At 42.1% G+C, this 19,051-nt stretch overlaps 1 protein-coding gene across 6 annotated transcripts in view; it reads left to right on the top strand.

Annotated features, from left to right (window-relative positions):
• The first annotated feature begins 7,677 nt into the window (after positions 1–7,677).
• Scube2 (signal peptide, CUB domain and EGF like domain containing 2) overlaps positions 7,678–19,051 on the top strand; it is a 79,364-nt gene continuing 67,990 nt past the window's right edge. For 4 of the 6 annotated variants that reach the window (XM_087211714.1, XM_087211718.1, XM_087211716.1 and 1 more), the window contains exons 1-3: positions 7,678–7,935; positions 9,263–9,385; positions 17,763–17,888. In XM_087211714.1, coding sequence (XP_087067840.1) covers positions 7,818–7,935; positions 9,263–9,385; positions 17,763–17,888 — 367 coding nt within the window. In that variant the 5' untranslated portion in view covers positions 7,678–7,817. The remainder of the gene's footprint in view (positions 7,936–9,262; positions 9,386–17,762; positions 17,889–19,051) is intronic. The other 2 variants (XM_087211715.1, XM_087211720.1) reach the window with 2 other exon arrangements.

Raw genomic sequence — 19,051 nt, forward strand, 5'->3', positions numbered from 1 at the left:
ATTATTAACAAGGAATAAATTTTAAAATTAATTTTTCCTTTTAATTGAAGTTGTAGCAATAAATACACAAAACAGGCTTTTTGAATTATACACAAACCATGAAGACATATTCAGTTTCTTATTTAACCACAGATTATGGAAAATGTCAGAGAAAACAATGAAATGGCATTTGCATTTAAAATTTAATTCAGATTTACATGCAATTTATTTGTGTGAAGAATTAAATGTTTTCAAAAAAATTGTTCTGGAAGAATCATCAGCTTTAGATGTACAAACATTTATATTTTAAAATAAATTGTCAAAAATATGTCCCAATGTAATTCTGCCTATAAAACACTCCTAACAAATTCATTATTAAAAAGATTCTCCTGAAAATAAAAAAAATAAAAAATTGTGATTTTCATTTGCCAAGAATGACTAATATCCTTTTAATTATATTGCTTGAAAATGAAATCCTCAAAATATAAATTTTATGATCTAAAAACGATTTTCCAGAAAAATGATAAATCTTATGACCAATCAAAACATTAATATTCCTGGGCTGGGGATTTAGCTCAGTGGTTTTGCTGCCTGCTGCGCAAGCGCAAGGACCCAAGTTCGATCCCCGGTACCAAAAAAAAAAGAAATTAATCTTATTTATTGTATTATAGAAGATTATGATGCCAAAATATTTTTTGCAGTTAAGTTTATGTTTTATTCATGTTACCCTATTATATTTTACAGGTAATAAAATGTTTTTCAAGGGTATTTAAAAATTACTTATTTTTGTTTTTCAAAACATCTCACTGTGTAGTTTAGGTTGGCCTTGAATGCTCTATATAGTCCAAGCTGACCTTGAACTCCTGATTCTCTTGCCTCAGCCTCCCAAGTGCTGAGATTATAGGCATGAATCATCATGTCCAGCAGAAAAAAACTTTTTTCATATCTTTAACAGCACCTTTCCCCCACTTTTGGGCTAAGGGGCCTGGTGTTTTAATTTTGTGCTGGGCCCTGTAAATTAGTTAGTCCTGTGCATGAGGTGGGTTTATAGTATGGGTATAGGTAGAAGGGGGAGCCCCACAGGGTTTTATTTATTTTTTATTTTTAATTTTTTTTTTGGTACTGGGGATCGAACTCGGGTCCTTGCACTTGCGCAGCAGGCGGCAAAACCACTGAGCTAAATCCCCGGCCCCACAGGGTTTTAAATAGAAATTGTCATGCTCATACTTTTGAAGAGGTACAGAGGAGGAATACTTATGTCTGACCTTTTCTGCTGGACTGTAAGCTGCTTTAGGGCAGGGTTGGCCCTTAACTCATCCTTATCTCCCATAGCACCAGGCATACATATGGGCTGTACAGGGCATGACTCAGAAGGGGAGGGAATCTGAAGCCAGACTCCTGGGAGTGAATCCTGGTCTATCATTGCCCAGCAAGTTACTTAGCCTCTCTTCATTTTAAGAGTCTGCAAAATAAGGAGAATGATGGCATCTACTTCACAAGCTTTTGTGAGGATTAAATGAACTAATATATGTGAAGTCTGAAGTGCTTGGAATAGGGTCTGGCATTTAGATTTCTTTCAAATGTTACCATATATCATTTTTTATAGCAAAACATTCATTGGTACATTTTAGGCATACGTAAGGACAACACTCATCATAGGGAATTTGCACCTGTGCATGGTACATCCCACCTCTTTTCCCATCCCCCTTCCCCCCAGCCCCTTCCCCTGTCTGTGTACAAAAGCTCTGTTTCCATTTTTCCTTCTATTTTCACTTTTTTCTTGTCCCTTCCTTCATCCCTCCCTCCTCCCTTGTTCCCCTTCCCATTTGAGCATTTCTTTCCATTTCCCAATATCTATTGTACATTTTAGTCCTTATTTCCACTTTCAGGTTCTCACACCAGAGAAATAATGTGGTATTTAAACATGTGTGCCCAATTTATTTCATACCATATATCATTTTATAGTAAATATTTACTAGAAGAATTTTTAAATGCAGTTCTGGGGATCAGTTTCAGGGCTTTGCCCATGATAGGCAAGCACTCTACCGCTGACCTGCTTGTCTAGTCTGGAAGTATTTTTAGCCTTTTGTAAGCAAAACAGAATGTTGGTACAGTTTTAGAACTATTGAAGAAATAAATAGAGACGAGCCTTGATACCAAGATAGCACCAAATCTGTGATTAAATAATTATTTATTATTTTGAGTCCCAAGAGGATTCAACCCTACCCAACTATCTTTCTCTCATCTTATTTAGAGGATCACCTGCTATTCAGTGAAGTTTCATAATAGAGGCTTATATGGAACCCAAGAGGAATATTTTTTGGGGGGGCTGTAAATAACAAAAAACCACAATGAGTTACCAATTCATATCCATCAGGATGGCTATAAAAGCAGATTGTTAAGTATTGGTGAGGATGTGCAGGAATTGGAGCCCTTGTGCTTTGCTGGATGGAAATACAAAATGGTACAATTGCTAAGGTATGCAGTATGAGAGTTTCTCAAAAGATTATAAGTAGAATTACCATATGCTCCAGCAATTTCACTTCTAGGCACATATAAAAAAGACAGTGAAAGCAGGGACATGAAAAGATATGTGTACATCCACATTCATAGCAGAATTATTTACAACAACCAAAAGTGGAACCAATTCTGACAGATGAATGTATAAACAAAATGTGGTATATACATACAATGGATTATTATTTAGCACTAAAAATGCAGGGAATTCTGACCCAGCTACAACATGGATGAGCTTTGAGGACATTATGCTAAGTGAAATAAGCCAGTCACAAATGCTGTGTTTCTACTCATATGAGTTAGTCAAATTCATAAAAATGTCCGCCTGCTGCGTAAGCACAAGGGCCCGAGTTCAATCCCTGGTACCAAAAAAAAAAAAAAAAAAAATTCATAAAAATGGAAGGTAGAATGGTAGTTGCCAGGAGTTGGGGTGGGGTGGGAGAATGAGGAATTATTGTTAATGGGTACTGTGTCACTTTTACAAGGTAAAAAAGTTCTGGAGATGGGTGTTGATGACAGTTGCCTACAGTGTGAATGTACTTGATGCTTAAAATAGTTAAAATGATAAATTTTATGTGATGTATATTTTACCACAATTTTCAAAAATGAAAATAAAATTTTAAAATAAACTAAATATGGAAGTGTAGTGACATATATAATTGGAGGTCCTGAGGTAAAGAGTGTCTCCTGGTTTACTTCTCAGTGTTTCTCTTGGCTTACTGGGGGAGGAGGTAATCAAGATGGCTGCCATGGTGTTCATTCACCATACCCACCTCACAAGGAAGAAAAGAGCCCTTCTGTTCTAGGCTTTCATGCAAAGAAACTGAGGTTGCCTCTGATTAGAAGGCTGTCATGTGCCCATCTCTAGACCAGTAACTATTGCACGGGGAAGAGTATGAAAGACATTGTCTTAAACCAGCTCTAGAGCCTGAGGTTGGACATGAGACAGGTTCCCTACTAGAGACACGGGTTTCCTAAGAAGCAGAAATATCTGTTAGGAAGGAGAAAGGAGCAGACATAGATGGGTAAGCTACTAGAAAAATGTACTACCTTATATTCAGTTTAGACATAGCAGAAACATTTTCCTGGAGATATGGCAGCCACCTATGGAGGAGAAATTAATGTACATGCAGAGCAGATAGTTTTCTCTGTCTGCATTAGTTCTCAGTACCTGCTAATCTGAAGGCTCAAGTGTTTTCATGCATATTTCATTGCTTTGGGGAATATCCCAGTAAACATCTTTTTTCTTTACAGTGATATTTATTAGTCAAGATGTTACATTTCACTTTTCAAATATTTGTTGATATCCACTTCTTGGTGTCTTTCAGGCAAAGGGAACAGTTTGAGCAGAAGAGATGTATGAGGGGAAACTGACAAACTGCTAAGCAGTACAAGGACATGATCGGATGTGCTGAAGTGTAGCCTGAGTGAGGGAGTGGTAGAAGAGAAAGCTGGTGAAGCAGGACGGGATCAGATTGGCAGGTCTTTGGCTGGGGATATCTTGTCTCAACTTACTGAGGTAAAACATACAAACAGTAAACTGCAAAAAGTATGTTAAATTTTAGACAACATTTCAATGAATTTTAACATATATATAATAAACCCATATAGTCACCATGAAAATCAAGACCCAGAATATTCCCAGCATTCCAGAAGGTTCCTTCATGCTATTTTCCAGAATACTCATCCCCAGAGAAAACTACCCTTCTGGCCTCTATCATTATTAATTAGTTCTGCTTGCTTTTAAACTTCACAGAAGTAGAATTATACAGTATGTGCCTTCTGTACCTGGCTTCTTTAGCTTTACTTAATGTTCGTGAGATGTCTCTGTGTTGTTTTATGTATCAGAGTTTTTATTCCTCCCAATATTCCACTGAATAAATATCCCACAATTTGTTCAGTCTCTAATTTGATGGTCATTTGGGTTACTTCTGGTGTAGTGCTGTAAAAATATAGCTATTAGGAACCTTTCTGTACGTTTCTTTTAGTGAAGATGTACTGTTTTCTGCAGGTCATATACTTAGAAGTGGGCAGATGCATTCTTCTTTAGGAGATATGCCCAACACTCTCCAGGGTTTGGACCAAGGGAGTTTTGACTTTGGCCTGAGGAAGATGGGAGTGATATGATGAAATTTGTTTTACTCTGGCAGCTCCTGTATATTAGTCGTTTTCCCATCACTGGGACACAATACCTGACATCCACAACTTAGGAGGAGAGGTTTATTTGGTTCACAGTTTCAGAGATTTCCATTTATTGTCAGCTGGCTTCATGGCAGAAACATCATGGTGGAAGGAGATGGCAGAACAAAGCTCCTCAGTTCATGGTGGCAGAAGCAGAACAAGGAAACAGTGCCAGAAAGGAAGCAGTAACAGACCAGACATAGACCCCAAGCTCCGGCCTCCACGACCCACTCAGACACACCCCAAAGTATGCTCCATCAATCCTGGGGGTTGAGAGTCCCAAAGCCAGTCAAGTGGACATTCCACTCTAACTGCCGCACCCTGAGTTAGATGTGGGAGACCAGGCGAGGGGTGAGGCAGGCCTGAGCTTGGCATGGAGGAAGAGAATGGTAAGATGGAAGACAGTAAGAAGTTAGAGATGATGCAATTGGATGTTACGGGAAGGGCGAGCATGGAGTCCAGGATGTCTGCCAGCCTTTTGGTGTCAGAAAGATAGTACCCTTCCCCTAAAGAGGGAAGAAATGGGTTTGAGGAGAAGATGAGCTCATTTTGAACATGTTGAATCAGAGGGACCCACAGGAAATGGAGGTGCTATCCAGTAGGCAACCAGACACATGGTACTGAAGCTAAGGGGTGGCTCCAGATTAGAGATTTATGTTATGGATCAAGGGAATGAGTGAAGTATCCAGGGGGAGGATCCCAAGAAGATGGTGGAGAAGGCATTTCCTGAGAGGTGGGAGGAACACCAGGAGTCTGCCTGCTGTCATGCAAACCATGGCAGGGAGACTTTCCAAAAAGAGAAAATAGTTGGCCCCTCAGAGGCTGCTCAAGAGTCAGGAAAGATGGGCACTGAAAGGCGGATGGTGAATGCCTTGTTGTAGGATACTTCCAGTCTTTGGACCAGCCAGAAGCCCATACCAGTGTGACTGGGCTGGTCAGGTTGCCAGGCCACCTCAGGCCTGGTTCATGGCCTCTCAGACTAGTAGGGGTGGAAGAGGCAGGGAGAACAGGCCTTAGTGCAGGGACAGTGCCTGTGACTTTTCTGAGATGTTTGTGGGGACCACAGCTGCACAACAGAGGGCAGACAGCAGCAAGTACAGGGCCAACTGACACTGAGCACAGTGACATTTGAACAGTTTCCCCCTGGAACCTTTCCTCTATGGAAAGTCCCAGTTGTAAACCATATTGACTTTAATCTCAACCAACCAGCTGAAAGTATGTTCGTATGGAAGTCAGGGCAAACAAAATAAGATTTAGAACAATTTTTTTGAGCTCTACACCAGTGGTGAACTTCTCTGGGAAACAGAACAAAAATTGACCCTCTTAGGCAAAAAGGTACTGGGCTTTATTAATTTGTATTTCTACTGATACATAAACTTGGGCAAACAGGGAAGGAAAAGAATAGCACATCTTCTTTCTTTATCAGGCACAAGGGGGCTGGAGGAGGCTCCCCAGAGTTTAATGGGCAGCTTCACGTATTTCTATGCTTTGACTGCAGCTAAAGAGCTCTGTGCCACACAATGGGCAGTTTCTAGTTGGATTTTAAAAGAAATAACTTTGATCATTTCAAAAGCAATGAAGCCTGATACAGCAGAGAGAAAAGAAGGCGGTAATTTATGGCTACCATTAAGGACACAAAGACAAAGGCGGAGAGAACGTTTCACTAAGTGAAGATTTACAAATGTGTAAAAATCACCCTTATGACCAGAAATAGCTGAGTGTCTCTCTCAGCACCAAACACAAAAGGGGTGGGAGGGAGGAGCAAAGACAGAAAAAGGGATGCAACCTGCCTGCCTTCACTGGGGATGAAAAGGTCAAATGAAAACAACCTCAGAGAAGTTACTTTCTCAGATTCTCCATCAGGCAGCAGCACTAGCACCCCCAAAGAGAAGGCTTGGCCTGGGCCCTGGGTGGGTACTGGGCCGGGGCAGCAGCAGAGATGCTGAAGTGGGCAGCTCTGGGTGATAGATAGGCCCCAAAGACATATACTTTCGTACATGACCTAGGTGGGGACTTCTGTGTGCGTGCGTGTGTGTGTGTGTGTGACATTTATTGTTTTCTGACCAACAAACTAATGCATGTGTGTGTATTCATAGGAGAAAATGGAATAAATACTGGACTGAGCAGCTCAATTAAGAACATTCATAACCCTGAATGTACGCTTTGGTTGCACCTAGGGGCCACTAGTGCATTTGTTCCTGCAGTGACCCCAAGTGTAGTGGGCTCCAGGGTGAGGTGGAAGGGCCTGGTCCTGAGGAGTGTAGCTTGGAGAGGTAGCAGGCACTGCTTCTGCTTGCAGCTGGCCAGGCCTGTGAGGCTGGGTGGTCACAGTAGCCATCTGTGCAGCTGGCAAAGTTGGAGGTGCCTCTTGTCCCTGGTGGCCCACCTTTGATCCCTAAACTCTTTTCCCTTCATGGCTTAGGGTGCCCTGGAGAGATAGTGAACTGGTTTACAGCAACATGAGCATTTTCTGCAGTGGTTCTGAGCCCCAGAGTGTGCCAGAGAGAGGGACAGCTTCAGGGTACCCCACCATTGGGACAAAGGGGCCAGTGCCATCCGAGGGCTAGGGGATGGGGGATCAGAGGTCTGGGTAGGGCTGTGTGGAGAAGGGTGAGCAGGGAAGCGGGGGTCTCCTTCTCCACTCAAAATGCTGTTTCTCTGAGTTCTCCTGACCAGGTCAGAAGCATGTGGAGAAAGTCCCAGGGTGGCTTTGGAGTTTGAGGACCTTGTAGGACACTCTGGGTGCCCCGTGGCCGAATACTGCAGGCTGGAATGGCTGTTTGTGCTCACCGGAGCCACTGGGTCAAGTTGTAGGACGCTGCAAGCAGGCGGAGCCTGAAGCTCCCGAGCGCAGGAGCGGGCGGGCCAGGGTGGGCGCCGGGGGCGGCGGTCGCGGCTGACAGCCGCCCTCGGGCCACGGCGGCCGCGCCCCCTCCGCCCGGGCCGGGGAGGGGCGAGGGCGGGCGGGGCGGCACTGCCCGGCCGGGGAGGACCGTGTGAAATGAGGCCGGGGCTCGGGGGACGGGCGAGGCCGGGGGTGTCCGCGCGGCGGGCAGAGCGCCCGCACACACCTCGGGGAGCCGCCGCTGCGCTCGCCGCCCGCGCCGCCGCCTCTGCCCGCCACCGCCGCCGCGCCTGCCATGGGGGTCCCGGGCCGCAGACGTCCCGGAGCGGCCCGGGCGCTGCTGCTGCTTCTGCCGCTGCTGCTGGCGGCCGCCGTCCCGCCTGGCCCGGGCAGCGCCACCGGGCCGCCTGAGGGTGAGTGTCCGGCCCGGGCGCACCTGGCACGGCGTGCGGGCGCCGGGGACCGAGTCCTGGGTCCCCGCACCGCCTCCCGAGCCGGCCGCGCGGGACCGGGCTCGGCGGCCCAACTCGGTGGCCCCCGCTCCCTGAGTTCTCACCCGCCGGCCAGGCCGAGGCGCCACCCGGCTCCGACCAGAGGCCCAGGGCCTGGGGCCTGAGTCCAGGGGCCCGGCCGAGGACCCCGGGCTGGTGACAGTCCCCGCCCCAGCCCCCCCCCCCCCCCCCCCCGTCCCCCGGTCCCCCGGTCCCCCGAGAGTGCCCGCTGGTCAGACGGCGGCCAGCTGAGCCAGGAGGAGGGTTACTGGGGCTCTGGGGTCCAGCTCCCCATTGTGTAGATGGGGAAACTGAGGGTCTGGCCCGGGATCCATCTATGAGATAGGAGCAGCTTTGTCCCTTTTAAAATTCGGAGTCGGGAATTTCTCCAGTTAGCCTCAGGATTGACTCCGTGGACTTCTGTCTACCAAATGCCCCAGTTTGAAGACCTGGGAATGTCTTTAAGCAGCAGTCAGTTTAGGTTTTTGGCAGCCAGAGGTACAAACTCTAGAAGTTCTGCACTAACTGGATTTGAAATACTTTCAATAGTTTTTGTTGTTGTTGTTTTAAATTAACATCTTGGGATGATGTCAACTCAGGAAAGACTCTTGGCAAGTCCAGTTTCCAGGTTGAGACGATGGGCAGGTGTGGGGTGGGGCCAATGGCGACTCAGTTCCCCCTTTGCACCATCTGAGAGCTCTGGCTGGTTTTTGCTCAGAGCCCAGGGCTGCCTTATTCCCATTTCTGGAAACAACCAGTCAGCTATTACAGCTGTTTTGCCAACCTGGTTCTTCCCTCCTTTAGCAGGCATTTACCATTGCCTCCTCCTGTGCCAGGCACTGGACTGGCTTGGCATCAAGGGCTTGAATGAGGTCTACTGTTGGACATTGTCTAGTGGAGAGACAGGCAGGAAAATAGCGACAACCCTGCATGATGTGTGCAGTGAAAGGAGATAAACATGGGAGCACAGGTGGGGACACCTCCCCTGCACTGAGGGTCATAGCAGGCATTGGGGATCTGAACTGAGTCTCAAAGACCAGTAGGCCACGGTGGGTTTGTCATTCCAGTGAGAGGGAGCTGGCTATGCCTGGAAACAGGGAGCGGGGCACAGTATAGCTTGTCGGGACTCCTAAGCAGTTTTGGTTGTGAGGAGTGAGGTGAGGTAGACTGAGGGGAGGTGGCACTAGACAGGGCCAGGGCCATAGCACACATGGGCACCATGACAGGTGCTTGCTGTACTCTTTTGCAGACATAGACGAGTGTGCCCAAGGACTAGATGACTGCCATGCTGATGCCCTGTGCCAGAATACACCCACCTCCTACAAGTGCTCCTGCAAGCCTGGCTACCAAGGGGAAGGCAGGCAGTGCGAGGGTAAGTGACGTGGGGACCTTGGCAGGTGGGCCAAGCGGGGTGGCTTTTTCATCCTTAGCTTGCCATGTATGTTGGTAAAAGTGCTGCCTCAACCTGTGAATTACATTACCTGCTCTTTGAAATGCATTTCCGATCCTTAAGGACTGGAAATATTAGGTTTTTCCCAGTGCAGATCATGTGATTTTATATGGCTCTGAAATGTCCTTTTGTCTAACTTCTAGAAAGGAAAAGAGGGGCCTTAGAATCTTTTGGTCCCACTCCATTTGGGGACAGAAAGCAAACAGACATGCTCACCAGAAAAGCTGTGGCTGCCAGAGCCGGGCAAATCCTGCACCCCTAGGGCAGTTTGTACCCCAACTCTGAAGACTGAATGCTGAATGGAGTCCTGCCCGCTCCAGGGGGCTCTGGAGGCTCCATCTTGACCATGGCTTTGGGCTGTTTGGCACTGGGACATGCTGAGCATTAGAGCTACATCGAGGGCCTGTCTCATTTGAGCTGAAAATTTTCCCTGGAAAGGCATGTGCAGAAGGATATTTTAACCCTTAGGACTTCAGATCTAGGAGTATGTGGTCTGGACTCCTCCCATGGGGGATTAGCCCGATGTCAGGAGCTCTGAAGGTTAGAGTGGGCACTCCCTGCAGGAGTAGAGGGCTGTTGGGATGGAATCATGGCATCTTGAAGCCAGCAGAGCTCTTGAGGGGGCACTGGGCCAATCCATCACTTATTTTATAGATGGACACGGAGGCCCAGGGGACTTACGGCTATGATCACACATTTAGTCTATAGGTGACAGAAAGTGAGGCCTCCACCCCAGCTCTGTCCCAGACCCACCTCCCTCCTAGTCACTCAGCCTGCTGCTGCTCCTCGTTGATTGGGTGAGAAATGCTACAGTTTATGTTATTTATAATCATCTTGTACAGGAAGAAGTTTAAAATTGATAAGGCACGTTGAGCTCATCTCTGCATCCACCTCCTGCCTGCGGATCCGACCTTGACAAGCATGTTTTAACAAATGCCTATTTTGGTTCTCTTCAGTGACCTAGTGTTCATACCCTGATGTTTCAAACCAGTGTGTTTCATCTCCTGGCCTCTGAGTCATAAAGGTTCTTGGTATTAGAACAGTGTGTTATGTCCAGTGGTGTCTCATCTGTGGTAAACACTTGTTCTTGTTTTTCAATAATTGAGCGTGTCAGATGGGCTCAGTCACTGGCAGCACCTTGACACAAGGTCTTTTCCAATAAATATACAAATCTACAAATGAAATATCTAGACATGGAATGCGCAGATGACAAAATATGTGGGTGACTGTCAGATGTTTTTGTTGTGTTGTAGCAATGGCCCGATCTCTCTACACCCCCACCTCCTGGTTTTAGCACAGCTGAGACAAGCTGGGATTTTAAATTGAACTTTGTTTAAAAAGGAGACAAAACCAAAAGGAAATAGAGACAGGAAATAGGAATAACATATGGGATTATGTTGGGCAAGTTCAGGTCTTGCGGCAGGTAAAGACGCCCCTTGGGAATTCATTGGGGCACTTCTCCTTTGAGCCGGAGGAGGACAGCTCCTGCCTTTCCCATCAGAGGAGGCACATGTGTTTCTGGTCAGGTTCACAGCCAGTGGGGTTGGTGGTTCTTCCTCCTCTGGAAGCCCTTGTGTTTCTGAAGCCAAGTTCATTTTTTCCCAGGCAGCCATTTCCCTCTCTCTCTCTCTCTCTCTCTCTCTCCCCCCCACCCCCCACTCTCCCTGTCTCTCTCTCTCTCCCTGTCTCTCTCCTCTCCCCAAGTGATGGGAAGCTAAAAGGCTTTCACTCACAAAAATCCAGAAATACCTCTGGAGCTACTTCATCCTGCACCCTCTCTGAGGTAATTGTTCTATTTGCAGTACTGGAATTCATGTATGTTGGTCCTTTGCTTGGGAGAGAAAAAGCCTTTTTTTTTTTTTTAACCATGTGGATATTCCAGAACCTCCAGTCTCTGCCTACTCTCTAGGGCACAAAACTCTGGCATTTCTTTCTTTTAGATAAAGTATGTCTTTATTAAGTGATGCCGAGTGACAAGTGACATGTTTCCTTACTGAGCTCTTGACATATTACAAATGAAATTGAATTACTAACAGATTATATTTGAAAAGTCTACTATTTAGTTTAAAATAACTAATGGTAGGCTGACATTATATATGTATATATATTTCAAATTAAAAAAATAATTTATCATTATTGTTATAAAAAGTCAAATGCAAAAATGTGCAAGATAGAAAATTAAAGAGCTTCCTATCCCATTATCCACAGCTAATCACTGTTAACAGCAAACATATATCTTTTGTACTGTCATTTTAAACTGTTTTATTTTTTATTTTTTTAAACTGTTTTAAACTGAAGCATTTTAAACTGAAGTATTAGAAGAATTTGATTTTTTGAATCCTATAGTATTAACTTAGTGAGCAAAGATATCCCTGTTTAGTTTGGATTTCTTGCTATAGGAGTTTGGAAAAGGAAATTTTCTCCAATAAGTAAAGAAGAGGAAATGAAAATTGCAGGAATTCAATGATGTACCTCCTTTATCTGTGTGTCTTGGAGTAATGATTTTTAAGCCTTTGGAGTCTGACCCATGATATCATTTATGTTGTGATTATTGCCAGTATCATTCCTCATATTTAAATTTAATGATGGGAACTAGGTTTGCCCAGGGTGTCCAGAATTTTATCCTCCACAAAGTTTCTTCTACCAAAATATTGGAGAAATGAAAAGTAAATGAAAAAGTAAAACCAAATAGCTTAAAAATAAGGATTCAGAAATGGCTTAGATAAGTGATGTTTTATTCCAAATGATTTCTCCTCAGTGGTTAATGTTTATTATATGGTCCTTAAGTCTAGACTTAAGGAACTGAATCACTTTACCAAGGATGAATCTAAACTTGGTCTCTGGGTAAGGAGCTATGTTTTCTTTTTTTAAAAAAAATTTTTTCCCCAGGGCTGGGGAAGGAACTCAGGGCTTCACACAGGCTAGGTGAGTGCAGTACCACTGAGCCACACCCCCAGCCCTAAAATCTTTTTATTTTGAAATAACTCCAGACTTCAGAAAAGTTGCAAAACCCAGTGCAGAGTTCATATATTCTCTTTACTCATTGTACACTAATGTTATCATCTTACAAAACTATAGGATGGTTATCAAAACCAGGAAGATAATGTTGGCACAATATTAACTGAACCGTAAACATTATTCAAATTTCACCAGGTTTTTCCCTGACATTCTTTTTCTGTTCCAGAATCCAGTTTAAGGCCCCATATTATCCAGCTGTTGTGTCCCTTTTGTCTCTCTCAATCTGTGACAATCCCTCAATCTTTCCTTGTCTTCCATGATATCAAAACAGTTTTGATAGGTACTGCTGTGTTCATTTGTCGTAAGTTTTCTCATGATAACAGTTGATATAAAAGAGTGTCTTGTGTTTTCTCATGATAAGATTGGGGTTATGCATTTTGGGCAAGGCTACCACAGAAACTCTGTTGTGTCCTCCATGTATCACATCTGGGTCATGTGGTGTATCCAGGCCCATTCCTGGTGATGTTAACCTTGATTACCTGGTTACAATGGTGTCTGCCAGCTTTCTCCACTGCACAGTTACCATTTTTCCCCTTTAAAATGGAAGCATAGGGCTGGGAATTTAGCTCAGTGGTTCTGGCGCCTGCCTCGAAAGCATAAGGTCCCGAGATTGATCCCTGGTACCAAAACAAAACAAACAAACAAACAAAAAAACAAAAATGGAAGCATATTTTGGGGAATGTACTTTGATACCATGCCGATATCCTGTCTGTCCTTCAGTTTTACCCACTATGAGCATCCAATTATGGACCTACCCACTGGTTGGGTTTTTTTGTGGTTTTTTTGCATTTCCCTTATTCTTTATACATCTATTAATAGAGATTTTTCTGTAAGAAAGTTCTGCCCCTTCTCCCCCACTTATTTCTTTATGCTTATATTTATTTATACCACTATGAATCACAGATTCTGATTTTATTACATCTATAATTATCTAATTATCTATTTTGGGCTCAAATTGTTACAGCTTCAGCCATTAGGAAATCCTTCCCATAATTTCCCGTGTCATTTTGGCATTTTTAAAATAGAAATTCCAAATTTCCTAGTACCATATGAGTGTAGAAAGCTCTTACATTTCCTGCTCCCAGTCATGGAATCAATCGCTTCTCCAGTGGGCCCTGGTTCCTTTGATTGGAAAATGGTGTGAAAAACCAAGTCTTGGGTGGTGGGTGGTTGCTTTGCTACCAGGTGTCATTGTTGCTAGGCCCTCTCAATGCACAGACTAGGAAATGCACAAACGTATACTAGTGCACACACATATATGTGTTTATTCCTTACACTTATTCATCTGTGTATATTAAAAACAAGTTATAATGACACTTCGGATTCCATACCGATACTACAAGATTCATTCTAACCTTCCTCCTTGCTTGTTTAGAACTTCTTTTTCCAACAGTGAGAAATATGGCTCTCATTACCTGCAGTGTCTTTCCCTCATCATTCAAGACAAAGTATTTATAGAATTACTGATTCATAACCCTGTAAGCCAGAGTACAGTACTTACTAACTAGAGAACAACAGATAGGTCTTCTCTTGTTTTTTTTTGGTATCGGGGATTGAACTCAGGACCTTGCCCTTGCAAGGCAGGCGGTAGAACCACTGAGCTAAATCCCCAGCCCACAGATAGGTCTTTTTGCTTTTAGCTTTATAATATCCAGTTGAGGTGTTGCTTTTCAGTTACTTGGTTGGTACTTTTTCCTATCCTTCAGTGTGGTTACATTTATTAATTTACAATGTTAGGCTGATTTGTTCAGTTTTTATCCACTCTCGTCCCCTCCCACCCTACCTCCTGGTTCATTGGTATCATGTATGCACATATGGATGTCCGCATATGTGTGAAACAGCTCTTTGGTTCTGAGAGTCAGGCAATACAAAAAGGCATCCTCAGAGAAGTGGGGGTCCCTTCCCATTTCTATTCCCCTGTTTCCATGCCTCCTTTCCACCCCCTTCCCTGTACCTTGTAGGTCACCAATCTGTAATTTCTGGTTCATCATTCTTTTATTTATTTTGCACAAATAGGCAGATAAATTTATATTTTCTTTTTAGCAACTTTATTGAAATGTCACATACCATAACATTTGCCAGTTTTCAGTATGCAATCAGTAAATTAGCTGAATTGTCCAATCATACTATAATGTAGTTTTCTTTTTTTTAAATTCTTTTTATTTCCCATTAAGTTTATTGGTACATTTTAGGTATAAAATACAGTTACATTCATCATTGGGATCTTGTACCTTTACATGATGTATCTTGGTTTTTATTTTTTATAATGTAGTTTTCAAACATTTTCTTCACTGCAATAAAATGTCTCATGCAACTATATAACTAATCTTTATTCCTGCCTCAGCCCCAGGGAACCAATAATCCATTTTCTAAATCTATGTATTTTTTCCTGGATATTTTATGGAGATGGAATCATTTAATATACTGTTATTTGTGTTTGGATTTTTTTCATTTAGTATAATCCCTTTGAGATTCATTCATATTCATTCTTTTCAATAGCTGAATATTATGTGGTTCTACCATGCTTTATTTATTCACCAGTTGAGAACACTTAGATTATTTCTACTTGTGGGCTATGAAAACTAATATTGCTATGAATATTGGTGTGCGAGTCTTTTTGTGGACATAATTTTCATTTCTTTTGGGTATATAGGAGTAGAATTGCTGGTTGAATGGTAAATTTATGTTTAACTTTTAGGAAACTGCCAAACTGATTTCTTGGATATGACACCAAAGGCACAGGCAATAAAAGTAAATCTAGACAAACTGGACTTCATGAAAATTAAAAAACTTTATGCATCAAAAGATGATATTAACAGGATATAAAAACAACTCACAGAATAGTAGAAAATATTCACAAATCATATATATGATAAGAAATTAATATCTAAAATAGAGAACTCCAAAATTCAATACCAGATAACCCAATTAAAAAACCCAAATAACCCACTGATGCAAAGGACTTGAATAGACATTTCTCCATAGAAGATATATACTTGGCCAATAAGTATACTAATGATTAGGGAAATGCAAATCAAAACTATAATGAGCTATCCCTTGCTCATTAGAATGGCTAGTGTGAAAAACAAAACAGAGCAGAAATAATTGGTGAGGATGTGAAGACACTAGACAACCCTTGTGTATGGTTGTGGGACTGTAAAGTGATATAGCTTCTATGGCGAACAGTATAGTGGTTTCCAAAAAATTAAAAACTGCCATATGGTCTAGCAATTCTACCTCTGGGGATATATCCAAAAGAATTGTCAGGAGAGTTTTAAGGAGCTATGTATTCACTCATGTTCATAGCATTATTCACAGTAGCAACACCTAAAGTGCCCATTGGCAGGGGATGGATAAGGAAAATGTAGTCCATACATACATGGAATATTATTCATCCTTATACAAAGAAGATCTGATCACATGCTACAGTGTGGATGAACCTTGAGAACATTGTGCTAAGTGAAGTAAGCCATTAGCAAAAGACAGTGATTGAGTCCACAAATGTGAGATACTTAGAGTAGGCAAAATCACAGAGACAAAAAGTAGAATGGTGATGGCCAGGGGCCAGTGGAAAGGGAAACATTAGCCATTATTGTTTAATGAGTAAAGAATTTCAGTTTTACAAGATGAAAAGAGTTACGAAGATGAACGGTGGTGATAATTGCACATTATGAATAATTTAATAATACTGAACTACACACTTAAAAAAAAGAGAAAGAAACTGCCAAATTGTTTTCCAAAGTGGGTGTGATATTTTATGTTCCCACTAGCAGTGTTTGAGGGTTTATCATTTATCCACAGCCTTGCACCATTTGTAGTCTTGTCTTTTTTTATTCCAGTGGATGAATGTGAAATGATATCTTGTTGTGGTTTAAATTTTCATTTCCCTAATTACTAGTGGTGTTGAGCATTTTGATGTATTTATCAGCTATTTGCATGTCATCTTTGGTGAAATGTGTCTGTTTAAATCTCTTGCCCCCACTTAAAAATTGAGTTGTTTGTCTTTTTATTGTTGAGTTATGAGTTCTTCATAAATCCTTTAGAAGGTATGTGACTTGCAAATACTCTCCACTCACCTGTAGCTTGCCTTCATTTTCATAATATCTTTTGAATTTCAAAAATAAATTAATCAACTGATTGATTGTGGTACTGGGGATTGAACCCAGGGAGCACTGAGCTATATTTCCATCCCTCTTTATTTTTTTAATATTGAGACAGGATTTCAATAAGTTTCCCAGGCTGGGGTTGAGCTTGCTATCTTCCTGCCTCAGCCTCCTGAGTAGCTGAGATTACAGGCATGCACCACCCTACCTGGCTCAAAAATTTTAAATTTGATGACGTCTATTACATATTTGATTTGTGTATTCGGTGTTATATCAAAGAAATCTTTACATAGCCCATATCTCAAAGAGTTTTCTCATGTATTTTTTCATAATTTTTATTTTTATTTTTGGCTCTTACAATTAGGTCTCATCCATTTTGAGTCAATTTTTTATGTATGGTATGGTCTAAAGTCATTTTTTTGCATATGAATATTCAATTACTCAAAATAGCAATATTAATTGAAAAGACTCTTATTTCTCTCAATGAATTACCTTAGCACTTCTCTCTAAAACCAAGTGATTATAAATAAAAAAGGTTTATTTCTGGACTCTCAATTCTGTTCTGTTAATCTATATGTCTCTTTATGCCCACACTCACTGTCCGGGAAAGGATCACTTTATAGTAAGCTAATTCCTCCAAATATGTTCTCTTTTAAAACCATTTCAGCTCTTCCAAAAAATAAACAAACAAACAAAAACCATTTCAGCTCTTTTTTTTTTTTGAGCCTTTTGCATTTCCATATAGATTCCAGGATAAACTTGTCAAGTTCTGCAAAAAAAGCATGCTGAAATTTTTTGTGTATGTCTTTATATCTCTACATAAAGAGAAATACTGTAGATGTATTTTGATTTTTTTCATTTAATAGTTCATTCTAGAAATTGCTCCAAATCAATTCAGAGATCTCCCTCTGCCTCTTCCTCCTTTTTAAAAAAATAGCTGCATAGCACTCTAATAACTAGATACACCATATTCATTAAACTGTTGACTTGTTTATTGACTTCTAGGTTGTTTCCAGTATTTTGTAATTACAAATATTGCTGAAGCACATAACCTTGTATATATTTATTTTCTTGCTTTGGGCTGGATTCTGAGAAATAGAATGGTTGACTAAAAGATAAATACATATGTCTCCCAAAGATATTGCACCTGTTTGGCTTAATTCTGTTTTATTCCTTAGACATTGATGAATGTGAAAATGAACTCAATGGAGGCTGTGTCCATGACTGTTTGAATATTCCAGGCAATTATCGCTGCACTTGTTTTGATGGCTTCATGTTGGCCCATGATGGTCATAATTGTCTTGGTAAGAAAAACATTTAGAAATGATAATTCTCCTATACCCACCCTCTAGCATCCCCTCCCTTTGCTTTTTGGCCCTCAAGAAATCAGACTCCCTGATAGAAAATCAGGTAGAGTATTTTAGTTTTCATATGATCAGACATAATATAAATCCTTCATCAGCCCAAGGATGTGGGTGGACATTATCATTATTGTCTATTGATTTTCTGGCATTAACTTGTCACCTTTAATATCTTTGCTTGTGGGTTGAAAGGATCTTGACTTGTAACTATTTCATTAATCCTATAAGTATCTTTTTTTCTGAAATTAGGTAGAACTCTTTGTCCTGATGACTTCAAATGGTGCTTGGGTCATTGCCAGATAGATGCAACCCCCACACCCTTTTCTTGAAAGACAGAAAATCAAACAGAAACTTTCCACGAACATCCTCCTAGTATTCCATAGAACAGAAACATCTGTTAGAGTTTCTGTTCCTGAATTAGAGACTGCAAAGAGTATTGTTTTCATTGGTTCTTTGTGCCAGGAATAAAATAGACCTTAGAAATAGCAAGCAATTGGATGGGGTTGGGTGTTGGACAGTCTTCGAGGACGCAGCACACCTGGCAGGTAGGGATTGTGGTTTTCTTCTTAAGGCCAATGTTATCAGTTTACAGGAAGATATTATGGGAGATACATGGCAGCAGGGTCCTTTATGGCAATGACCCTCATGTAGTTACCTGCTGTTGCCAACTGGGGAGCAGCTTAATCAAGGCTCTGGCTCTGTAGGGACAGCTATTGAAATGCCCCTTTATGGTATAGTAGAAATAGCCAGTTGATCAAATAGAGATGCTTTGAGAGCAACACAGAAAGGCCTTATGCTGAAAAGTTCATGCAGAACTTGTAGTTTTTGGAGGAACCTCCAGAGTGGGTCCTAGATGTGACCTTTATCCCGCTTCAGGATCACCTGGAGCTCTGTCCTGATATAGACTGGACTTTCCTGTCTGTGCCTTGTGAGAGAGCTCAGGCTTTGGTCCACAGGGCCTGTGGCATTGTGAGACTGCAGCTGTCAGGAAAAGTTTGTTGAAGGCTAGAGAAGTGGTCACCCCTTGGTAGACTTTCCAGGCAGTCAGCACCACAAAAGGCACATTTGAGAGCAATGCTGAGGGTAGGAACAAACTGAGATAAGTT

Source organism: Heterocephalus glaber, unplaced genomic scaffold (assembly GCF_053883595.1).
Source record: "Heterocephalus glaber isolate CG9 unplaced genomic scaffold, H.glaber_assembly_v1.0 deba00001428, whole genome shotgun sequence".
Lineage (NCBI taxonomy): Eukaryota > Metazoa > Chordata > Mammalia > Rodentia > Bathyergidae > Heterocephalus > Heterocephalus glaber.